We start from the raw sequence: 20,310 nt of genomic DNA, 5'->3' as shown, positions 1-20,310 counted from the left end.
GATTTTCTGCCGGTTGGATCTGTCCATTTCTGATAGAGGGGTGTTGAAATCTCAAATTACAATAACAGACTTATCTATTTCCCTTTATAGTTCTATCAGATTTTGCCTCACATATCTGAAGCTCTGTTATTAGGCACATACATATTAAGGATTGCTATGTCTTCCTGGAGAATTGACCACTTTGTTATTGTGTAATGTCTCTTTTTTCCCCAGATAATTTCCCTTGCTTTGCTGTCTGCTCTGTCTAAAATTAAGGTAGCTACTTTGCTTTCTTTTGATTAGTGTTTCCATGTTTTTCTTTCTCCATCCATTTACTTTTTAATCTATATGTGTCTTTACACTTAAAGTGCGTTTCCTTCAGGCAACATACAGTTGAGCCTTGTTTTTAATCCACTCGAACAATCTCTGTCTCTTAATTTAGACCATTGACATTCAAAGTGATTATTGGTATAGTTAATGTTTATCATATTTGTTACTATTTTTTATTTGTTACCCTTGCTCTTTGTTGCTGTCATTGCCTTCCCCTCTTTTTCTGTCTTAAGTGGTTTTAATTGAGAATTTTGTATGATTTCATTTTTTCTCTTTTCTTAGTATATCAGTTATGCATGTTTTTTAAAAGTGGTTGACCTAGATTTTGCAGTATAAATTTACAACTAATCCAAACACATTTTCAAATAACAGTATACTGTTTCATGGGAAGTCTGAGTATTTTATAAAAGAAAAATAATCTTTATTTTTCCCTCCTGTCCCTTGTATCATTGCTGTCACTCAACACAAACACATATAAGCATGTACTATACATAAGGTATATACATATCTTATATATATCTTATATATACATATATACATAAGCACACATAATTGAATACATTATTGCTATTATTTTAAACAATATGTTATCTGTTAGATCAATTAAGAGGAAGAAAAATAGAAGTTTTTATTATACCTTCACTTATTCCATCTCTAATGCTCTTCCTTTCTTTATATGGATCTGAGCTTCTGACATGTTATTTTTTTCTCCCTAAGAACTTCTTTTAACATTTCTTGCAAGGCAGAGCTACTGGCAACAAATTCCCTCAATTTTTATTTGTCTAAGAAAGTCTTCATTTCTTATTACCCTGGTCTCCTTAGGGAGGCCCATTGGAGAGTGACTTTGAACTGTTAAAATGGACTTTAAAAACACTAGCCTGGTCTTTCAAAATCTTCTTGTGAGGAGTGGTAATAAGATCTTCCAGTGTTTCATTGTTATGGCATAACTTATGGGAAAGTACATGGTCTTTCTTCTGTTAATTTTAGTCCCTCCTCCTCAACAAATATTTAGACATAAGATCAAAAATAAAAGTGGCCCTTCCAAACATACCACAGGGCTCCTAAATCTTACCACATTCTATCTAGCAGGGAAGTTGGATTTCTAACAAGTGATCTGCACTTGCCCACCCATCCCCCTGTGACTTTGGCATGAGAACCTGACTACATGTAGAAGTATTGTCTGAAATTATGGAACAAATCAGAAATAAGAGGTCCATTAATTCATTAAACTTCAGTCATCCAAGTTCCACTTTGGACTAACTAACCCAACATTGGGAGTGGTCTGACAAAACTTCCTCTTTTCTTTGCACTCTTAAGATGATTTACCAGATTAAAATGCCCAGAGAACTTGGTCTCCCTTTCCTGAAGACAGCTAAAAAGAGGAGCACATTTCTACTCACAGCTGTGGTTGGTCAAGGTGACTACACTCCCTTCCCGCCTCTAGTGGTCTAAGTTCCTGACTCGAACTTCTTGGGAAAACAAAGTGATTTAAGGCCTGAAAGGAGATGAGCAATTTTTAAGACAAAAAGTCCCGTAAGACAGGAAGCCTGCTGGTTTCTGATGCATAAACTAGACAGCAGAGGCAGGGCTGCCTCATACAGTTTGCCTCTGTTATTTCTTCTGTGAGAAGCTGCTGGGCTCCTCTCACCAGGCTCCATTCCTTCTCCTTACTGGCTGATGGATCGCAAGGGGCTTCTCTCCTTGAACTTTCTGCTGTTTTTCTCCTTGGCTTTTGAACTGAGCTGCGTAACAGGTGAGTGTTCATGTGCTTGAGATTTTAACTTCTATGATTACTTGCCACGGAGTCAGCTAGCCTCAAGGACTGAGAGAAGACACAGGGGCTGGGGGCTATGGTTCATCTGCCTCTTCCTTAGGCACTCATTCTGAGTTTCACCTGCCTCTTTCAAAGAGGAAAGAACATTATGAGTTCCTGGGTCCCTGGGTTCTAAGGCACAGCCCCACCAATTCTCATTTCAAGGAAACCAGGAGCTCTGAGACAAAGGCACAGGTCATATTCTAGATCAGCCTCTTAGAGTGACAGGCTCCAGTCAGTCCTGGTTGAGAGGTTGGTTTTGCATGGGTATCCTTCTGGCAAATACCCTGGCTAAGAGATTGAGATGGGGAAATGGAGCTCTGGGAGAAAATGACTCCCACACCCTTTCCTTGGAAGAGGATCAGGAACATGGTCTGAGAACAAGGAAGGCCTATAGTGGGAAGAGAAGGTAGAAGTGAAAATCCCAGACATTCTGTTAAGGACAGTGGCCACAGTGTGGTTGTACTGGTGGCTACTTTCCTGGAAGAGAAGGTTCCAACACAGCAAGAGAGGAGAGGCCAGTATTCCTGGAGCCCAGGGCTTAAGGTAAGTGGGAAAGGCAAATGAGGAACCCTAAGGGTCAGGGCAGCTTTAGCTAGGGCCGGTGACACAACTGAGCATTTGGAGCTGGGCTCTGCTCCTGTCTTTCTTGTCTTCCTCCAAAGGCAGTCTGTTGGCCTCTCTTTAGTAGTATCAGGGCTGTGGAAAAAGGTATTTGAGAAAGAAAAAGCCAAGCAAGAAGTGAATTTCAGGTTCACTGGGTATTGGGGCAAGAATCCCTTTTCAGCTCAAACGCCTTGTGACTTTGGTTAGAGTGTATGAACCAGCCTGGAGCAGAAGTGACATTTGAGGCAGGGGTTGGGGGTAGGTGAATCCTGAAACTCCAGGTGTTTTGTGCTTGGGGGCTTCAAGATTGAAAATCCATTATGGACTTTTCCAGAAAAATCCCAGAGATATGCTAGGGATATCAGAGGGACTGCACACAAAGCCTATGTTTTGCCAGACTCCCTGATGAAAAGGCCCTTCCTGACCACACCATTCCTCAGAATCAGGTAGACCCATGGCTCTTGCTGCCCAATGTCTAGAAGAAGAATAATTGAGCTCAAGGCTCAGAAAGTCAAACTGAACCATTTTAAGCCATTACAAGAAGAGCCAGGCCTTTTTGGTGGTACCCTATTCATGACTTCACCATTTTTGGAATACCTCAGTGATTATCAGGAGCAATGGGGTTGAACAGTGCTCTAGACATTTTCATCTCTGTGCTTGCTTGCCTCCTGGCCCATGGAGTCTCAGGTGCTGCTGACTGACAGCCGTTCCACTGAAGGCTGTGTAGGTCACGGGTTAGTGAGTAAAAGCCCAGCCCCATAGGGCATGTCTACCCAATGGTCAATGACCCCTTTCCTTGCATTTTGTCTTCTCTGAAATATGCACAAAATTTTTACAGTGTTTTTTTTTATTTTTAAACACACACCATACTGTGAAACCCCAATAAAACCCAGACAGTAATACTTTGCAAGTGGAACAGGTCAGCCATGACAGATTTACCCAACCAAGAAGCCTTATCTTAGCTGGGGGTCAGACACAGAGACCTGTGAGATAGAAGGCACTAGCCAAGCAAATAAAGGGTGGCAACAGGCTTTCAGGCTGGGACATGCTAAGTGCAAATATTCTAATATGGAAAGACCCAACAGTATCAAGGAATGGGAACAAGAGGACAGCTGGTGGGAGTACAGTTTAAAGCAGCCTTAGACAAGTTATCTTTTCTTTCTGGCCCTAGAGTTGCCATAAGAACTATGAGGATTTGTAAGTCCTGGCTCCCCTCTACCTGAAAGAAGTAGTGTAGCAAGATACTACAAGTACATGTGAATGTTTGGGGTAGGAGTGGTGGAGTAATTCTATTATTAGGTAGAATCCCATCTTGTGAAAGGTTTGGCTAAATTCTACTGATTTCAGGAAAATATCCATGGCCCATGTGAACATTCTACTTTCTAAGTAGAATTACCCTCAAAGGAAGGTGAGTTGGTGCTAAAAGCTATAAATGTTCTCTCCAGACCCTTTCAATAAACAGGCGTGACTGAATCACAGACCCACTGGAAAACACTCATCAGGCAGCAGCATGTTTCAGGAGCAGGGGACTCCACTTGAAGGGTTTTATGAACCTCTTTAAAGTTACCACTCATTTTTCCGCTTGTGCTTAGGTGGTGATGATTTCAATTCCCCCAGCCACTCACATACACAGAATTTTTACCTCATCATTTTTATGTGGTTGTGGGGTGTGAGGGTCTCTTCCTAACCAGGTTTTGATTCCACTTCCCATGACTGAGTGTGCATAAACCACTCAATCTGTTTTTCTCCTCTGTCCCCTCTTTATTTTTTCTCTTTCCCTTCCTACTTTCTTTCTTTTTTCTTTTATATTATTTTGTTACTCCCTCTCTCATCCTATATTCCTTCTTCTCCCCACTCTCCATCAGTTCTGAGTTCTGAAGGCAACCATGGCACAGAGGTGTTAGATTAGGTGGGGGTAGGGCATAAGGGAGATATGGGAGATAAGGGAGATATGGGGGAGGGTTATGGTATGAAAGTAGAAATCTTTCCATTCTTTTCTCTCCATACTGAAATTGGTCTAAAAATATATGCAGTATGACAGTGGTTCTTAATCTTGTTTTGAACCTCAGACCCCTTTGGGAGGTGGCATTTATGGTTGTGTTCTCAGAAAAAAAAATGTCCATATGCTTACCTGTACAACTTTTGTACAAAATGTCAGGGGGGGTTGTGTACCACAGGACATTTCTTCTTGCATGTATGGCCCTAATTTTCTGTCATCTCTTTATATGTAGAAATTTAAGTTCAGGATGCAAGAGGTTACTCTCTTGAGTACTGTACCTACCACATTATCTTGATGGTGATGTATTCATCAATGTGGTTGAAAGAAATCCCAACATGCTTCCCCAATTATCTTTGTGAAAACACCAGCATTAACACCACAATTCCTCACCTAATCAATCAAGCAACAAGGAGAGCACTCTGTTTTCAGAGTGGCTATATTAACGATACTTTGTTTAAAAAATGCCATGCCTAACTGCCTTTCTCACCTTCCCTGAATAGTTATGAGTCTCAATCACTCTAATCCTGACATTAGCCCAGGTAGACTGTTGTCTCTTTTTTTCCCAAGCTTTGAATCTTTAGTCTGATATTAGGTAGGCTTGTTACAAGACAGCATTAAGATTTCAGAGTATTTTCATATCAAGAACATTTTGGGCAGTTTTTCTAATTTTCTAACAACCCATCTTAATCACAAGTTTACTGTGCCTGTTCTAGGTGGTTGCATTACTTAAGCAAACAATTTTATTTTTCTCTTCTGTTTCTTATCAACTAGAGCAATCTATACACTCTCTGAGTCATAGGCTTCTTATTTTATGAACATTAACTTATGGTTAAGTTCAGTTATAAGATCAGTCATATATTGGGCCAAGGTAAATAAGAGAGATTTTAGTCAGGTGATATGGTATTTGGCATTTGTAAATTGAACAGATATTTATTAAAAACTTATTATGTGCCAACCACTGTTGTAGGTCGTACAGACAAAACAGTGAACAAAATGAAATTCTCCCACTTGATGAGTCTGCATTCTAGTGAGGAAGACAAAAATAAACAAATATACAATATAACAGGCAGCGAAAAGCGCAACAAGAAAGGAGATGCCATTTTAGGCAGGAAGATCAGAGCAGGTCTCCCAGAGATCATTTTTTTTTTTACCAAAACTTAAAGTGAGGGAAAGAGCTATCCAGATAATTTAAAATGAGAAAGAAGGAGAGGAAGAGGGAGAGGGAGAGAGAGAGAGAGAGAGTGAGAAATGCTAAAGCTCCAAACTAGAAATGTCCTTGATGAATAAAGAAACAGCCAGAGTCATTATGTCCATAGTGTAGAAAGCAGAGAGCAGAAAGCAGAGAGATATGAAAGGAGATGGAGTGGGAACAGTATCAGGAACTGGGTTGTCCAGAGTCTTTGAAGCCAGAACAAGGACTATGGATTTTTATTCTATGGGTGCTGGAAATCCCTGGAAGTTTAAAAGCATTAGAAACTAAATCTGACATAGTTTTAAAAGGTTACCCTGCCCATTGTATGGATGCAGGAGATTAGTTGGAAGACAATGACAGTGCCCAGGCCCATGATGACTGTGGTAGAAACAAATGAGGTCTGAAGTGCTGGGATGCTAGACATATTTTGAAGGCAGAGTCAACAGGAATTACTGACAAACTGAATGTGGAGTATGAGAAAGAAAAGAGCCAAGGATGGTTCCTTTGTTTTCACCTGAGAATTTGGGGGAATTGTGATGTTGTTTGCAGAAGGGGCTCCAGAATCAAAAGTTCATTTGCTAAGTTAGAGATGTCCTTTAGACCTCCAAATACTGAGGAGTACAATGAAAAGCTTGGGTGAAAGATAAAATATCTCTGCAAGCATTTCAGAAATATGTTGAACTATGCAACTTGATCAGTGTGGCTGATAAAGAGAAGAGGTCTGAGTATGAGTCCTATGAGGCTCTAATACTTAGAGTTCTTCAACAGCAGAAGGTTCCAGTCAAGGAGATTCAGGAGGAGCAGCGAATAAAATAGAAAGAAAATCAGGAGAGTGTGGTGTTCCAGGGGGCCAAATGAAGATGGTGTTTCAAAGAGGGATTGATGTAATACGTCGAGTACTCCTGCGAAAGCAAGATGAAGATGGAGAATCAACTTGTTATTGTGGAATATACAGTGACCTTTACAATAATGATTCCAGTAAGCAGTAGGAAAGAATGCCTGTTCACAGTGAGTATAAGGAAAAATGGGCCAGGAAATGGAGACAGAAAATATAAGCACACATAAAGGGACTTCGTGATCATGAAAAACAAAGAAATGAGGATGTGGCTGGGGGTAGACCTGGGATCAGGAGAGGGTTTTTTAAGATGAATAAAATTATATACCGGCATGTTGTGTGTTGATGTAAATAACCCACCATGTATCATACCATAATAAAGCTAATTTTGCAAGGGGTGGGGCAACTGTAGGAGCAAAGCCTTGAAGTAGGTGAGTGGTCCATGAAGGAGGAAGCTAGTCTTAAATGGGAGCATAGACAATCCATCAAAGTAGGTAGGTTGATTTGGTGGTGATAATTAATGGAAGTTCTTTTTTTGTTTTTCTACTTCTTCAGTGAAATGAGAAGCAGGGTTATGGTTTGATGGGAGAGGAAGTGTTAAATAATCAGCGATAGTTTGAAAGTTTTTTTTTCTTTCAGTTGTTGTTAACTCAGCTTTTTTGAAAAAGAAGAATGAAATAATTTCTCATCCTTAATATGATTCACTAATTTTTACAGGTTTTTGGAGGGCTAGGATACCACAGTTTGAACACTAGGCTCAAAACCTCCCTGACTCCACTTTCCTCTACCTTTTCTCTTTCCTCATTGTCTGCAATGATGCTCCTGTAACCTTAGTCTCCTGGACTCATGAGCTCAGGATCACTTTCAGTTGCTCCCCATCCTTCATAGTACATAGTGGTGAGAAGTCTGGTTGAGGAATTAATGGACTTGGATTCTAGTTCAGTTACTAGTTATGTGACTTTAGGGAAGTCATTTAACATCTCTGTATCTTAGGTACCTTAACTATAAATCTTAGTTGACAGAATTCCCTCCCAGATCAAAGAAACCCAGTGTCCTCACCTATACAGCTCTATAATAAGTAACTTCAAAATTTCCATTCGAATATTGCAAACACAATAGACCCTCATAACAGTCCTTATAGATCACTAAGGCCTGGAAAGCCCAGGGATAGTCCAAGAGGAAGAAGGAGAGACTCTAATCTATCATTCCTGACCCACATTCAGGCTATGATTCTGGAAGACCCCCATAATAAGGGACTGTTTTCTCCTTTTTCCAACAGTTGAGGACTTGACGAAATGCCCAATAATCCGTGAGCAGTTGGGAAGCAGCGTGCTGCTGCCCCTGACACCTAAAGGGATGAGTGAGAGTATGAAGAAGAGGATCCACATCATCGTCACAAAGGTAGAATCACCCGGAAACAGTGTCAAAAAGAAAATTGTGTCTCTTGACTTGCCGAAAGGGGGCTCTCCACCCTATCTGGAAGATGGCTATAAGTTTCATTTGGAAAACTTGAACCTGGGGATCCTGGAAAGCAAGAAGGAGAATGAGGGCTGGTATTTTCTAACCCTGGAGGGAAACATTTCAGTCCAGCACTTTTGCCTGCAGCTGGAGCTCTATGGTAACAATGATGGCTTCTCCACACTGGTGGGCCAAGATGGCCCCTGGCCTAAGAATTTAGGCTTCTAAGAAGCAAAGGGTATTCAGAATTGGGAACAATTTGGATGACCCAGTCTGGGGGCATTTAAACTGTGCTTTAGGAGGAAGTGTTAGAGGATCACATATCTTTTTTGTCCCAACTGCACATTGGTGATAGCTGATTAGCATAATCACCTTTACCCCAATTTCCCAAAGGAAAGGAGTCCAGCTGCCTGTGGGCTAGAGGGCCCAGAGCCCCAAGAGTCTCAATTTGCAAATAAGATTTTGTTTGAAAAAAAGGTGGGTTTCTTTTCCCTGATTTTAAAAAGTTTTAATGCCACTAATCAAGCGCCACCTCTCTTTCATAGATGATGACACTGAAATCCAGAAAAATGGTTTGCATATGATTTCATACATCTATGTGGATGGTTCACTGCACTAGGGATCCTGGGAGAAGGAGAGTTGAAACTCAGCCCACATATCACTCTCCAAGCCCTGTGCCCTGGCATAGCATTGCATTTTCTTGATGGGAGAGGCACCCTTTTCTTATTTAAACAAAGGCTGGTTATAAAGTCACTTAGTTGCGGACTTAAACTAAAATTTCGGTTCATCTGAATCCTGTGCCTGTGCTTTTTTGAGCCTTTTTAATGCCAGCCCCTCTTGAATGCAACCAGTTTCTGTCTCTTAGGTCTGGAGGTTCCCTTGAATTCTCAGGGATTCTGGTCACCATGTGGGCTGTCCTGCTTCTTCACTGTGGCTTCCTTATCTCTGAGGTCAGGACAGGGAGCCCCACTTACTTTCCAACATATCTTTGAAATCCTAAGCTACCAACAAGAGAGACAGCAATGCCCATGCCACCTTTTCCCTGCCCTCAGCATATCTTTTCCTCCATATAGCATATATAGAATTTCTACAGTCTTCTAGCAGGTACCAGGGAGTCCCGATCACTCCCATGGTCCTGGCACAGGATACCTTGAGCTTGCATTTTCCAGAACAATTCACTGCCTTTGTGACCTCTTGTCACATTTTGGGATCAAATTATTTTCTTGGAAAATATGGTCTTTGCAACCATGGTATTCTCAAGTCAAAGGAAGAGGCTGTATTTTTGAGTCAGACAGATGTAAGTTCAGATCTCAGCTTGATTGTTCATAAGTTGAGTGACATTACATAAGGTACTCAGATGAGGGACTCAGTTTCCTCATCTATAAAATGTGAATAATTATAAATAGGGTTGCAATCATTGAGAAAATTTTTGATAAGATTAAAGAATATTTTTTAAAAGATTAAAGAATATATAGTAGTTACTAAATAAATAAAGCATTTTCCTCTTCCATGCTTATTTCATGGCATTAGAGTGAGATATGCTGCCTGTGGCTATCCCTACTTCAGGCATTCTAAAGCACTGGGCACACACACATATGATAAAATTCAACCACTAGAAAGTCATTCTTTTAGGTCACAGAGGTGATACTTTAGCCAATGACAACCAAACCTATGGGGGATGTGTTGACAGCAAACTCCACAGATAGAATACAGAAGAACAACCTATATCAAGGACATCAGGGAAGGCAAGGGGATCCCTAACAGTGTTGGTAGGAGGGGACAAAAAGACAATATTTTCTTCTCCATTTAATCCCAAGGTGGACCTGGAAGGGGGTATTTGGAAAGAAAAGGATGGCACAGAGCAATAGATCCATACTAGAAATAAATCACACTTGCTGACCCACTGTGAGAAAATATGCCACTAGGCTGCATTTTCTTTTAACTAAAAGGTCAGGTCAGAATTCCAGGGGTTTCATTTCAGTGATGGCTCCCTTTCTCACCCTCCTGACAGAGCGGGTCTCCACTCCGGAAATTAAGGTGTTGAACCTGACCCAGGAGAATGGAAACTGCAGCTTGATGCTGGCCTGCGAGGCAGAGAAGGGAGACCATGTGGCATACAGCTGGAGTGAGGAGGCAGGCACCCACCCGCTGATTATAGCCAATGGCTCCCACCTCCTGTATCTCACCCTTGGCCCTCAGCATGCTGACAGTACCTACATCTGCACTGCAAGCAACCCCATCAGCAACCGTTCCCAAATCATCATCCCATGGCCCAGATGCAGGATATATCCCCCAGGTGAGTGGTGGCTAGTGTGCCACATTAATGATCTGAGCTCAGTTCCTACCTGGACCAATCGCTCTGCTTTCATAACCATGGTCTATACCTTGATAACAACACTTTACCCTCAGTTCACAGTTGAGGAAACAAGAAATGATGGAGGTAGACCCAGAGCCCAGGAGTCCAAGCAGTGATCCTTCTTCTCTTCTCCTGCCTTGTGCCAGTCAGCAGGGGTGGCTGGCTGAGGGACTATGGGTGGCAGATACTGACTCCCCCATCCCTGTTCCACTAATGGTAGGGTAGTTCTATACCATCAGTAAGTATATATTGATCATCTAAGTTGTAGGAATTTGGGAATAGATTTGACATGATCTACCAGCAACATGTTGTAAAGATAAAACATAAACATTTGCTCAATAATGAAAAGCAGGATATGATGAAGGGCCACTTTCATGGAATTGACAGTAGATCCCATAGCAAGTGAGACCACCCAGGGAGTTTGTTCTTTTAAGACCTGCATAAAGAAGTATGGGAATAAAGATAAATGGTGTAGCAGTTTACTATTGGCAAAGCATTCAGTTTTACAATCTCCTTTGATCCTCACAATAACCTTACCAGTATAATCCTCATTTTACAGAGGAGGCACTTGAAGCTCGCAGAACTTAACTAACTACCTTTCTCAAGTTTTTTCAACTTATAAATGGTGGAATCGGCACCTAAACCTAGATCTTCTAATTGCTCTTTCTCTGGAAAGAAAAGCACCATTATTCTGTTATCAGAAAAACACAACAACAAAAAATGGAGGGCTGATTCAGTAAGCCTGTATAACCACTTAAAGTTGGAAAAAAGACAACCACTGACTCTTTTTACCAACATATTTTGGGTAATATGTCTCTCAGGGACAGGGGACCAGGGTACTGGTCTTACATGGCATTACTTATGCCCTAAAATTCCCTCTCTGCATCCACTGGGAGTCTCCAAGGAGACTCCCGCCAGCAGTAGGCTTGGTGTTTATGTGGAGGGATTTCCAGATGACTGGGGATGAGGGTGCAGGGAAAGCCAGCCAGTTTATGCCCTTCAGAAAAGCATCTCCAGTCAGACACTCCCTTTGGGTATTCCTAGATGAACTGGGGGGAAAATCCCACCTGGCCTCCAGTCTGCATCCAAGTTCCTTAACAGACCAAACCTGCCATTCGTATTGCCTCTCCAGTAATTCATGGCAAAGTCAATCATCTGTCTACCTACTAAATGTGTCTGGCCACTTGTCCACCTTGCACACAAACTATGTTGAGGAGACTATCCCCCAGTTCATACTTCTCTCCCTTCCATGGTCATTCATAATGTGCTGCTGGGACAAAGAAAACAGTGTGGCATAGTTTAGAGTTTACGGAATCTGGCCCCAGAGGTTCTAGATCCAATCCTGCCCTTTTTACTTACAAAGACAAGTCACTTAATATAAGATTTAGATTTTGTGTCTAAAATAAAATAATAGCTAACAAGTCTTCATTGTTTACTATATGCCAGTTATGTAGCATCTCAATTCTCACAGCAACAAAATATAATAGTATTAGTATCCTCACTTTACAGATGAGGAAATGAAAATATAAAAAGATCACACAGAGCAAATGACAGAGCTGTGTTGTGTAACCCTAGAATCCTCATAGGTACTAGTTTAAGATCAAGATGTTGGCAAAGTTGGTGCCTTAGGGATCTTAGGGAAGGATCTGTGCAGAGCTCTCCTTGGCTTATAGATGACTGTCTTTTTTATCTCTTCGCATTGTTTTCCCTCCATACATATCTCTATCCTAATTTCCCCTTCTTACAGACATTAGTCACATTGAATTAAGACCCACCAATTAATTAGTTTTCTAGGATTACTATAACAAAATATCATAGACTGCGGGGCTTAAATAAAAGAAATTTACTTTCTCACAATTTTGGAGGCTAGTAGTCCAAGATCAAGGTGTCAGCAAGGTTTTTTTTTTTTTCCTGAGGCCCCTCTCTTTGGCTTCTAGGTGACCATTTTCTCCCTGTGTCTTTGCATGGTCTTTCTTCTGTGTATGTACATCCCTGGTCTCTCTTTGTGTGCCCAGATTTCCTCTTCTTTTAAGAACACTAGTAAAATTGGATTCAGGCCCACCCTAATGGCTTCATTTGAACTTAATAACCTGTTTTAAGACCCTATCTCAAAAGACACTCATATTCTGAGGTACTGGGGGCTAGGACTTCAACATGTGAATTTTGATGGACAAAATTTAGCTCATAATACCACCCTAACAACTTAATTTTAACCTCATTAATTATGTAAGGACTTTGCCTCCAAATAAGGTCATATTCTAAGGACTTTAACCTATGAATTTTTAGGGGAACACAATTCAATCCATAACACAAGGAGAGATTCCCTCCCCTGCCTTTAGGGATAAGGAACGACAGCATTTCACAAACCAGCTCCCACAGCTGGTTTGTGGCATGCTGTTCCCAATACACCATGTTGATAAAATACTGAAAAAAGTTTTATTAATTCATTGACTTGTGTTTACAAATGAATACTACTAATTCTTAAGATACTGTGCTTAGTTCAACAAAAATTTATTGAGGTTCTACTAATGTTCCAATGTTATATTAGGTTCTGAGTACACAGAGAAATAATAAAAGGCATTTCTTTGCCCTTAAGGAAGGAGATAGTTCTGTAAGTAACTAATTATCCTAGATTTCATAATGCGATAGGTGTAAAACGGGTATGTGCAGGGTTCCAAAGACGAAGGAATGATTAGTGCTGTCTCAAGGAATCAGAACGAGCATCACAGTGGATATGACAAACTAGGCTGTGAAAAATAAATAGAAATCACCAAAGCAGATAAAAGGAAGACATTTCAGGGAGAGAGAAAAGCAGATACAGTTGAGCCTTGCTCTGAATTATCTTGCAAGTGATGGGAACTAATAAAGAGTTTTAAATAGAGAGGACTAACATGATCAGCTTTGCATTTCAGAAAGAAAATTCGGTGGTGTGAAGCATAGAGTAGGTCAAGGAGGAAGAAAGAGGATTTAGTTATGGAAAGGGGCTATGATTGCAGTAACCCATCAAAAGGTGATGAGCAAATGCAATGCCAGTTTACTGAAGACTTCAGACTTGAAATGAAATTGTGTGGTCTGAGGGTTCATTAGAGGTCACTTCACCATCTATGATGAGTACAGTAATTTTAAGATTTTTTTACTTTTATTAATGAAAAATTCGAAGTGGTTAATAATGTGATGAGACCAGATGTGATATGTCAGCACTATGTCTTGTCAGAATTCAAACTAAACTGCATAGAACATATTTGTGCCTCATAATCGTTTTTTCTAATGACATTTGTCTAGGCTCTCAGTAGTATATTCATCCTTATTCCAACTGCCACCTCAGTGTTCTACAGTAAGAAACTAACTTATGTGTATCATTATGAACCATCTTTATTGCAAAACCCAAATCCTGGGGTGCTACAAAGTACTCTCACTAAGTCACACAAAGCATGCTGATGTGGATTAACATTGGACAGTGTGATTTGCTGCAGTCCTTCATGACGGTGTTCTGAAATGGTTATGTCTATGACAACATGAACAACAAAACCTTAAATAATTCAACTGAAAGAAAACCTTGGAAGCTCATCTTGAAAAGAAGACACGTTTTCTGTAGATTGGCAGAAATCTGGCTCAGCAAGTCTAGGTTAGCTCAGTGGAAGAAAAAGTTGACACCTGCCAGTGAGCTCCCAGGGCCCTCCCTTTCTACCAAGGCCATTTCTTCAACAGAAAACTCCCACTGTTACAGAGTCACCTAGATGTTTCCTGCAGAGGGGCAGGTCCTTCATGTTATTCCCGATTCAGCAACTGTGACGACGATGGTGGAAAGGCACCTTGTCACATTGTCCACACCTGCTGCTAGAAGGAAAGCTGGGCAGCCATGTGCCTAGACAAGACTTGTCCATGGAAGGATGGAGGAAATGGCAGTGGGAGCACAACTAGTAGTCTCTGCAACACAATGCTGGGCAGGTGTAAGGGGTTTTCCTGAAAGCTGTGAACTGTAAACATTTTTATTAAGATGGTCTTAGATAGTAAATTAGTATATGGTTTGTAATCATCCTTCCCTCAGCCCCAATTCTGAGTGGAAATTGCCACCAACAAGAAGGCATCTGTTGAAGATGGTTGACTTCTTTGAGTAAGTGTACATCATGCAGACAGCCTTGCTGACAGAACCACATGAAAGGCAGGAAAGAGATCTGGCATTCTCAGACCGTTACATTAGCATCTCAGTATCTCCTGGGGTGAACTACAAGCTGCATTCGTTTCTCAGATTCGTTTTTGTTTTCTTCTTTATCTCCCTTAAAGATTAAGGTTTGGAGACTTGAGGAGAGAGGTGAGCTTTTGTGTTTCTGTGGCAGCAGACCTTCAGAGATTGAAAAAAGGCCTTCCAGCATTTTCTTGGAGGCATCACTAAAGGCCAAGTTATCATGTTTAAACCACAGCCAACAGACTAGAGGATCAAAAGGTGGAGACTCTTGCAAAATACTCTTTATAAATACTTTGTGGAGTTCTCAATCAGCCTGCTTAGCCCTCTCTAAGATGCTGGCAGGGGAGGGTGTTTGCAGGGAATGTACCAAACTTGCTGCTTAAGAATTTCAAATAGGGTTTCTTTGTGAATGATTGAAGTCTGTGAACCCTAGAGCAGCAGAACAACCGTGGTCTGATTTCTGAGCATCAACCTTCTGAGAGGCCCCACTCCATTTTATGAGCAAAAAGAGGGAGAGATGGAGTTTATACCACAGGAAATGGTGGTTTGAAAATGGGAACACAGGTGGTGCTGACAGCACAGACAAACTTTCCTCCAGGTTCCATGTGTTATTATAAAGCATATCCCAAGTAGATCGTTGCTTATTCCCTTCTACTGCTGCCCTGGGCCATTTAGAAGGTGACACTACATTCTTCCTGAGACCTTCTTATATTTAGCACTCTGATAATTATTAATAAAAAGGTACAAGACAGTCTCTTCCTGGCTTCTTTCTGTGGCCTCTAATTTAATTTAGTTCATCACATGTATATTTACTGCCCCCCTGCCCTACATTATATCAGGTGGAATTGGGGATGTAAAGCATAAGATAAGGTACAGGTTTTATTTTCTAGTAATTTACTATGGAGGTCGGGCTTCTATACCTTACAAGGTAGAAAAGTATTATCATTATATTAAAGAAACTGCTACTAGAATTCCTCTTTGGAAGAGAACAGTGTTTGTTTAAGATAGTACCTTAATAAATGCTAGAGGGCATAAGATCAGAACCCTCCTCACCTCCAAAGAATATGAAGGTAGGTTAGATGGTCCTGTATGAGAAAGGGGGAAGACATTGCTGATGAAGACATAGGAAGAGAAAGAAATGGTCTGAGCCTAAGCTGCCTGGTTCACAATGGAATCTGATCCCTGTGACTTTTCAGATCTATAGTAGAAGATTCAAACCCATAAAATTCTTAGTGTAGATTTTTGGTTTTGGTTTTGGAGTGTGTGTGTGTGTGTGTGTGTGTGCGTGCGCATGTGAAAACTGATGAAGTCACTAAACCTTGCATCCAGGATAGCTTAGACTAGAGCATGTGGAGCTGCAGAAATAAAGACTAAGAGGGCCACAAGGAAGTTATTGCCAGAACCAACAGAAATTTTGAGCAGACTCATCACAACAAGCCATAAAAATATCATTTTGACTATCTTCACTCAAATTCTTGAGGGCATAGAGTCCCTGACATTTAGTTTCCATATAAATATCATAATTAGATAGTATCAAATAGATGAGCACCAAGTGCAAATATAATTAGACCTGCTAGACAGATCAGGAAACTAAGTGATAAGCGAAAAAAAGAAAAACAGGATGGGGCTTAAGCATCTCTGGACATCAGTAAAGGGACTCCTCTAAACTTGAAATCAAACTTACCTCCTTGTTCTTTCAATCAATCAGCAAGAATTTTCTGAGGACCTATATGTGCCAAGTACTAAGAGAGTTGCAAAAGAAGTGAAGAAATGGTCTCTAGCTTCCAAGAACCTAGCAGCTAGCTGGGGAATTGAGGCTAGTGGAAGGAGTTAACATGCTCCTTCACCACATGCTGAATCCCAGTCATTGCTCTGGGTGCTTTCCATACATTATTTCATTGGTTTATCAGAATAAGTCTGTGAACTGAATATTGTGCATTTATGTTACACATTATGTTATGTGCATTTTGCAGACGAGGAGACTGGGGTCCCAGAGGACTGGGCAGCCTATCTAAGGCCACAGAGCTATAAAGTGGTAGACCTAGAATTTGAATCCATCTGTCTGGCTCCAAATGCCTTCACTGAAAATGGTCTCCACAGCAAAGATAATGTCACAACTCAAGTTCTAAGATGCATAACATAAACCAAGGTGTTGCAGAGTCCAAGGTAAAGGGGAAAAGGGAGCTAGAATGGTTGGGTAAAATGACACAGAGAAAGTAAGATTGGTCTGAAAGTCAAGGCTGAGCAGGTTCAGTAGATAGCTGAATATACAGCAGGGGAAGAGGCAGGAGCAGAGCACAGAGGGGCAGGGATGGGCAGGTGTTGGTTGGAGGATGGCGAAGGGAAGAGCTGCCACCTCAGAGAGCTTTTGATTCACGAGGTCTCCCAGGCTTCCCAGCCTGCTGTTGCTAAAACACAAACCACAAAGTGTGCAGTTCTCATCTCACCCAGCTCTGCCATCAACTTCGGTGACTCTAGGTATACTTGTCTGAGTTTCAGTTTTCTCAACACAAAATTAGCAGGTTGGATGAGATGAGCACTATAGTTCCTTTAGTGTTAAGAAAGTCTATGGCCCTATAACTTAAATCCTCCAACAGATTCATATTACTTTGTATCTAAAGACTAGGAGAAAAATTAAAGGTTATGAAATCTCTTTCAGGAATATGGACTGATTGCCTCTCATATCTGGCTGAACTGGCAGAAGCTGGTTATTTATATCACAGGATAAGGATAGCAGATAATTTTCATAATCCTGAGATCCTGGAAAAGAATGATAGGAGCAAACTAGTGGTTGCCAGAGGAGAGGGATTTGGGGGAATGGGTAAAAGAGGTGAAAGCATTAAGAAGTACAAATTGGCAATTTAACAATAGTCAGAGGATATAAAGTATACAATAGGAAATATAGTCAATAATATTCTAATAACTATGTGTGGTGTGGTTGGGTACTGGAAACACTGGGGATAACACTTTGCAAAGTGTATGATTGTCTAACCACTATGCTGTACACGTGAAACTAATGGAAAATAATATAGAAAGTAAACTGTAGTTGAAATTTTTTTAAAACTTAAAAAGCAAAAAAAAAAAAAGAAATGAAAAAGAAAAAGAAAGGCAGGGCTGGAGTTATTGTGTCCTCTGGGCCTCAGCAGCATGTTTTAAACATTGTTCATTTACATGAGTAGGGAGTTGGCAGAGCTGTCAGCAACCAGCCCCAGGGGACAGGAGAAAGGCTCAGTTGACAGGTGTCACTGATGCAGTTTTACCATCTGTTATTTTCTAGTTTGAGAGGTACCACCTCGTTTGTTTTATTTTATTTTTATCTCAAATAAAATGTGAGGTAAATATTACCTTTTAAAGTGATTTAAATGGTTGGAGTGTTTGTTCTTAAATTAACTGTTGTTTTAGAAGGTCCCTGAATACATGTGGGAAAAAGAAACAGGAAATAGTCTCAAAATAGGAAGGACTACTATAATAATGTGCTGGTCAGTTCCATGGACTGAGGAGACATGGTGGTGCCCAAGCTGCTGCCTCTGCTTCTTATTGTATAATTTAGGAAATTTCTCCACAGGTCCATGGTGCTGGCAATATAAGCCCCAAATAATCAATCTTTCACTCATTATGTTGGACACACACATACCTACACAAAGGGTTCTCAGCATCCATAAGCCATTCAGAGTGGTCATTCAGAGTGAAGCTGCTCACAGAGCAACTCTAACTTCAGCATTGATTCCATGTTCATATTTAATTCGGGGAAGAGAATCTATAATCAATATGTTTACAAAGCCAGCTCAACGAGATTCCTTGGGATGACTTGATGTCTGAAAGGTCTAGGAAGAAAAAGAGAGACTATTTTTAAAATGAGGAGGCAACTTCTGGTTAGCTTTCAGCTGAAAACCCACTTGGATCTCAGAAGAATGCTTTATCTCAATTCATTGAGTCTTCAGTCTGTAGACATCTAAGTTGTATCTGCAAGCACTCTGCTCTGTTGTAATCTACCTATTCCTTCCTTTCAACTTCTTCCCAACAAATTCATCACAGTTTCAACAAAAGGCTTGTTCCACAATCATCCTGAAAATTTACCCTTACACATTAATGTTAACACCTGGCAGTATACTATTTAGAACTTTACTGCTATTACTTTATGTAGAACCCCAGTGCCTCAAGTTGGCCCCTACTGTTCATTACTTTGATATAACTTACCCAAGCCCATAAGTCTCTTCGATTCTCCAAGAAGTCTATCTTCAGTGTATTTCTACTCCTGGATCAAGCTCTAGTTTTTAAAAACACCTGCTTTTTTTATCCCTAAAATGGGAGTAGTGAGAGTACCTACCTCATGGGATTGTTGTGAGGATTAAATACATTAATACAGATGTTGCAATAAAAAACAATGCCTAGCCCACTGTAAATGCTTCAGAATTGTGTGTTATCTTACTGAGCTAAATTTCTTGTATACTGGAGCAATAGGTCTCAATCAAAAAGTACTCCTTGGTTCATAAGGATTTGGTAACATGGGTAAAGGAGAGAAAGCAATAAAAATTGGCTCTCTGATTTTGAACCCGAGTGATTAGTACTCTAGAGCAAATATTAAACATGGGAATGACTGAGAAAAAAGTACTTGCTTTTCTTTCAGTTCAGGTCTAGTGGGTTCAACACAATTATTTGCATGGAAGGACAATAATAGCACTATTATGTTTATTTTAAAAAAAACAAAAGTAGAACTTTCTTCCTTCCAGTGTATCATGAGAATGATGTGGGAGTATGGGGATAGCATGTGAAGCCATCATGTTCTCTTTATCAAAATGGATATAGAACGCATTAGAGATTTTAAAATAGAGAAACTGGTCAGGGAGGATGACTGAGGAAAAATGAAGATAAGTTTGATTTTAGACATGTAATGTGGGAGTTGAAGTAAAAATAAAGCATTTGAATAGAAAAATCTTGACAGAAATCAGGAATATGAAAGTCAAACATAGAAAAATGAGGATAAGAAAACAGGTACGAAAATCTTCAGTAGTCTTAAGCTTATCTTTAAAACTCAGAAAGCAAATGTCTCCCTTGAGAAAGGAAGTAGAAAGAGAACATGAGGCTCATGTTCATCCTCCCCACCTCTGTGTAGGATGTTTTGACACTCATAGTACATTTGAGATTGCCCTTTGACTTTTTTTTTCAGTATCAAGACAATGGGGACTGTATGCTGGGCTGTTCTTAGGGAGCATCATTGGTGTCACCATGATTCTTCAAGTGGTAATACTACTGTTGACAAGAAGAGGTAGGTGTCTGCCAATAAAGAGATGCTTATCAGACTCTCTGTGGTAAGCAGGGGACCTCTCACCACAAGCACGAACTTGCTGTCTTCAATTTAGCTTTCTTCAGGGAACATCTTTGCAAAAACACTAAACAAACATATCTTGTGACCTTGTTCAATTCAGTCTATTCAAAATGTCTTGATCCCCTATACTAGTCTATGGGGAAAAAAGAGAGATGAGCTGTAGGTATCTAACATGAGAGACATTATACACAAATAATTTAAATTCAATATGACAAATACTGGTGGAGGGG

The 20,310-nt window shown here is 40.4% G+C and overlaps 1 protein-coding gene across 2 annotated transcripts in view; it reads left to right on the top strand.

Annotated features, from left to right (window-relative positions):
* The first annotated feature begins 1,412 nt into the window (after window positions 1–1,412).
* SLAMF1 (signaling lymphocytic activation molecule family member 1) overlaps window positions 1,413–20,310 on the top strand; it is a 35,431-nt gene continuing 16,533 nt past the window's right edge. Inside the window, exons 1-4 of one of the 2 annotated variants that reach the window (XM_036015062.1) lie at window positions 1,413–2,062; window positions 8,034–8,372; window positions 10,224–10,508; window positions 19,922–20,020. In XM_036015062.1, the coding sequence (XP_035870955.1) occupies window positions 1,987–2,062; window positions 8,034–8,372; window positions 10,224–10,508; window positions 19,922–20,020 (799 nt within the window). In that variant the 5' untranslated portion in view covers window positions 1,413–1,986. The remainder of the gene's footprint in view (window positions 2,063–8,033; window positions 8,373–10,223; window positions 10,509–19,921; window positions 20,021–20,310) is intronic. The other variant, XM_036015061.1, reaches the window with a different exon arrangement.

The sequence above is a fragment of the Phyllostomus discolor genome, chromosome 14, assembly GCF_004126475.2.
Source record: "Phyllostomus discolor isolate MPI-MPIP mPhyDis1 chromosome 14, mPhyDis1.pri.v3, whole genome shotgun sequence".
NCBI lineage: Eukaryota > Metazoa > Chordata > Mammalia > Chiroptera > Phyllostomidae > Phyllostomus > Phyllostomus discolor.
The sequence above is the reverse complement of the archived record's forward strand: the minus strand, read 5'-3'. Positions and strand labels throughout refer to the sequence as shown.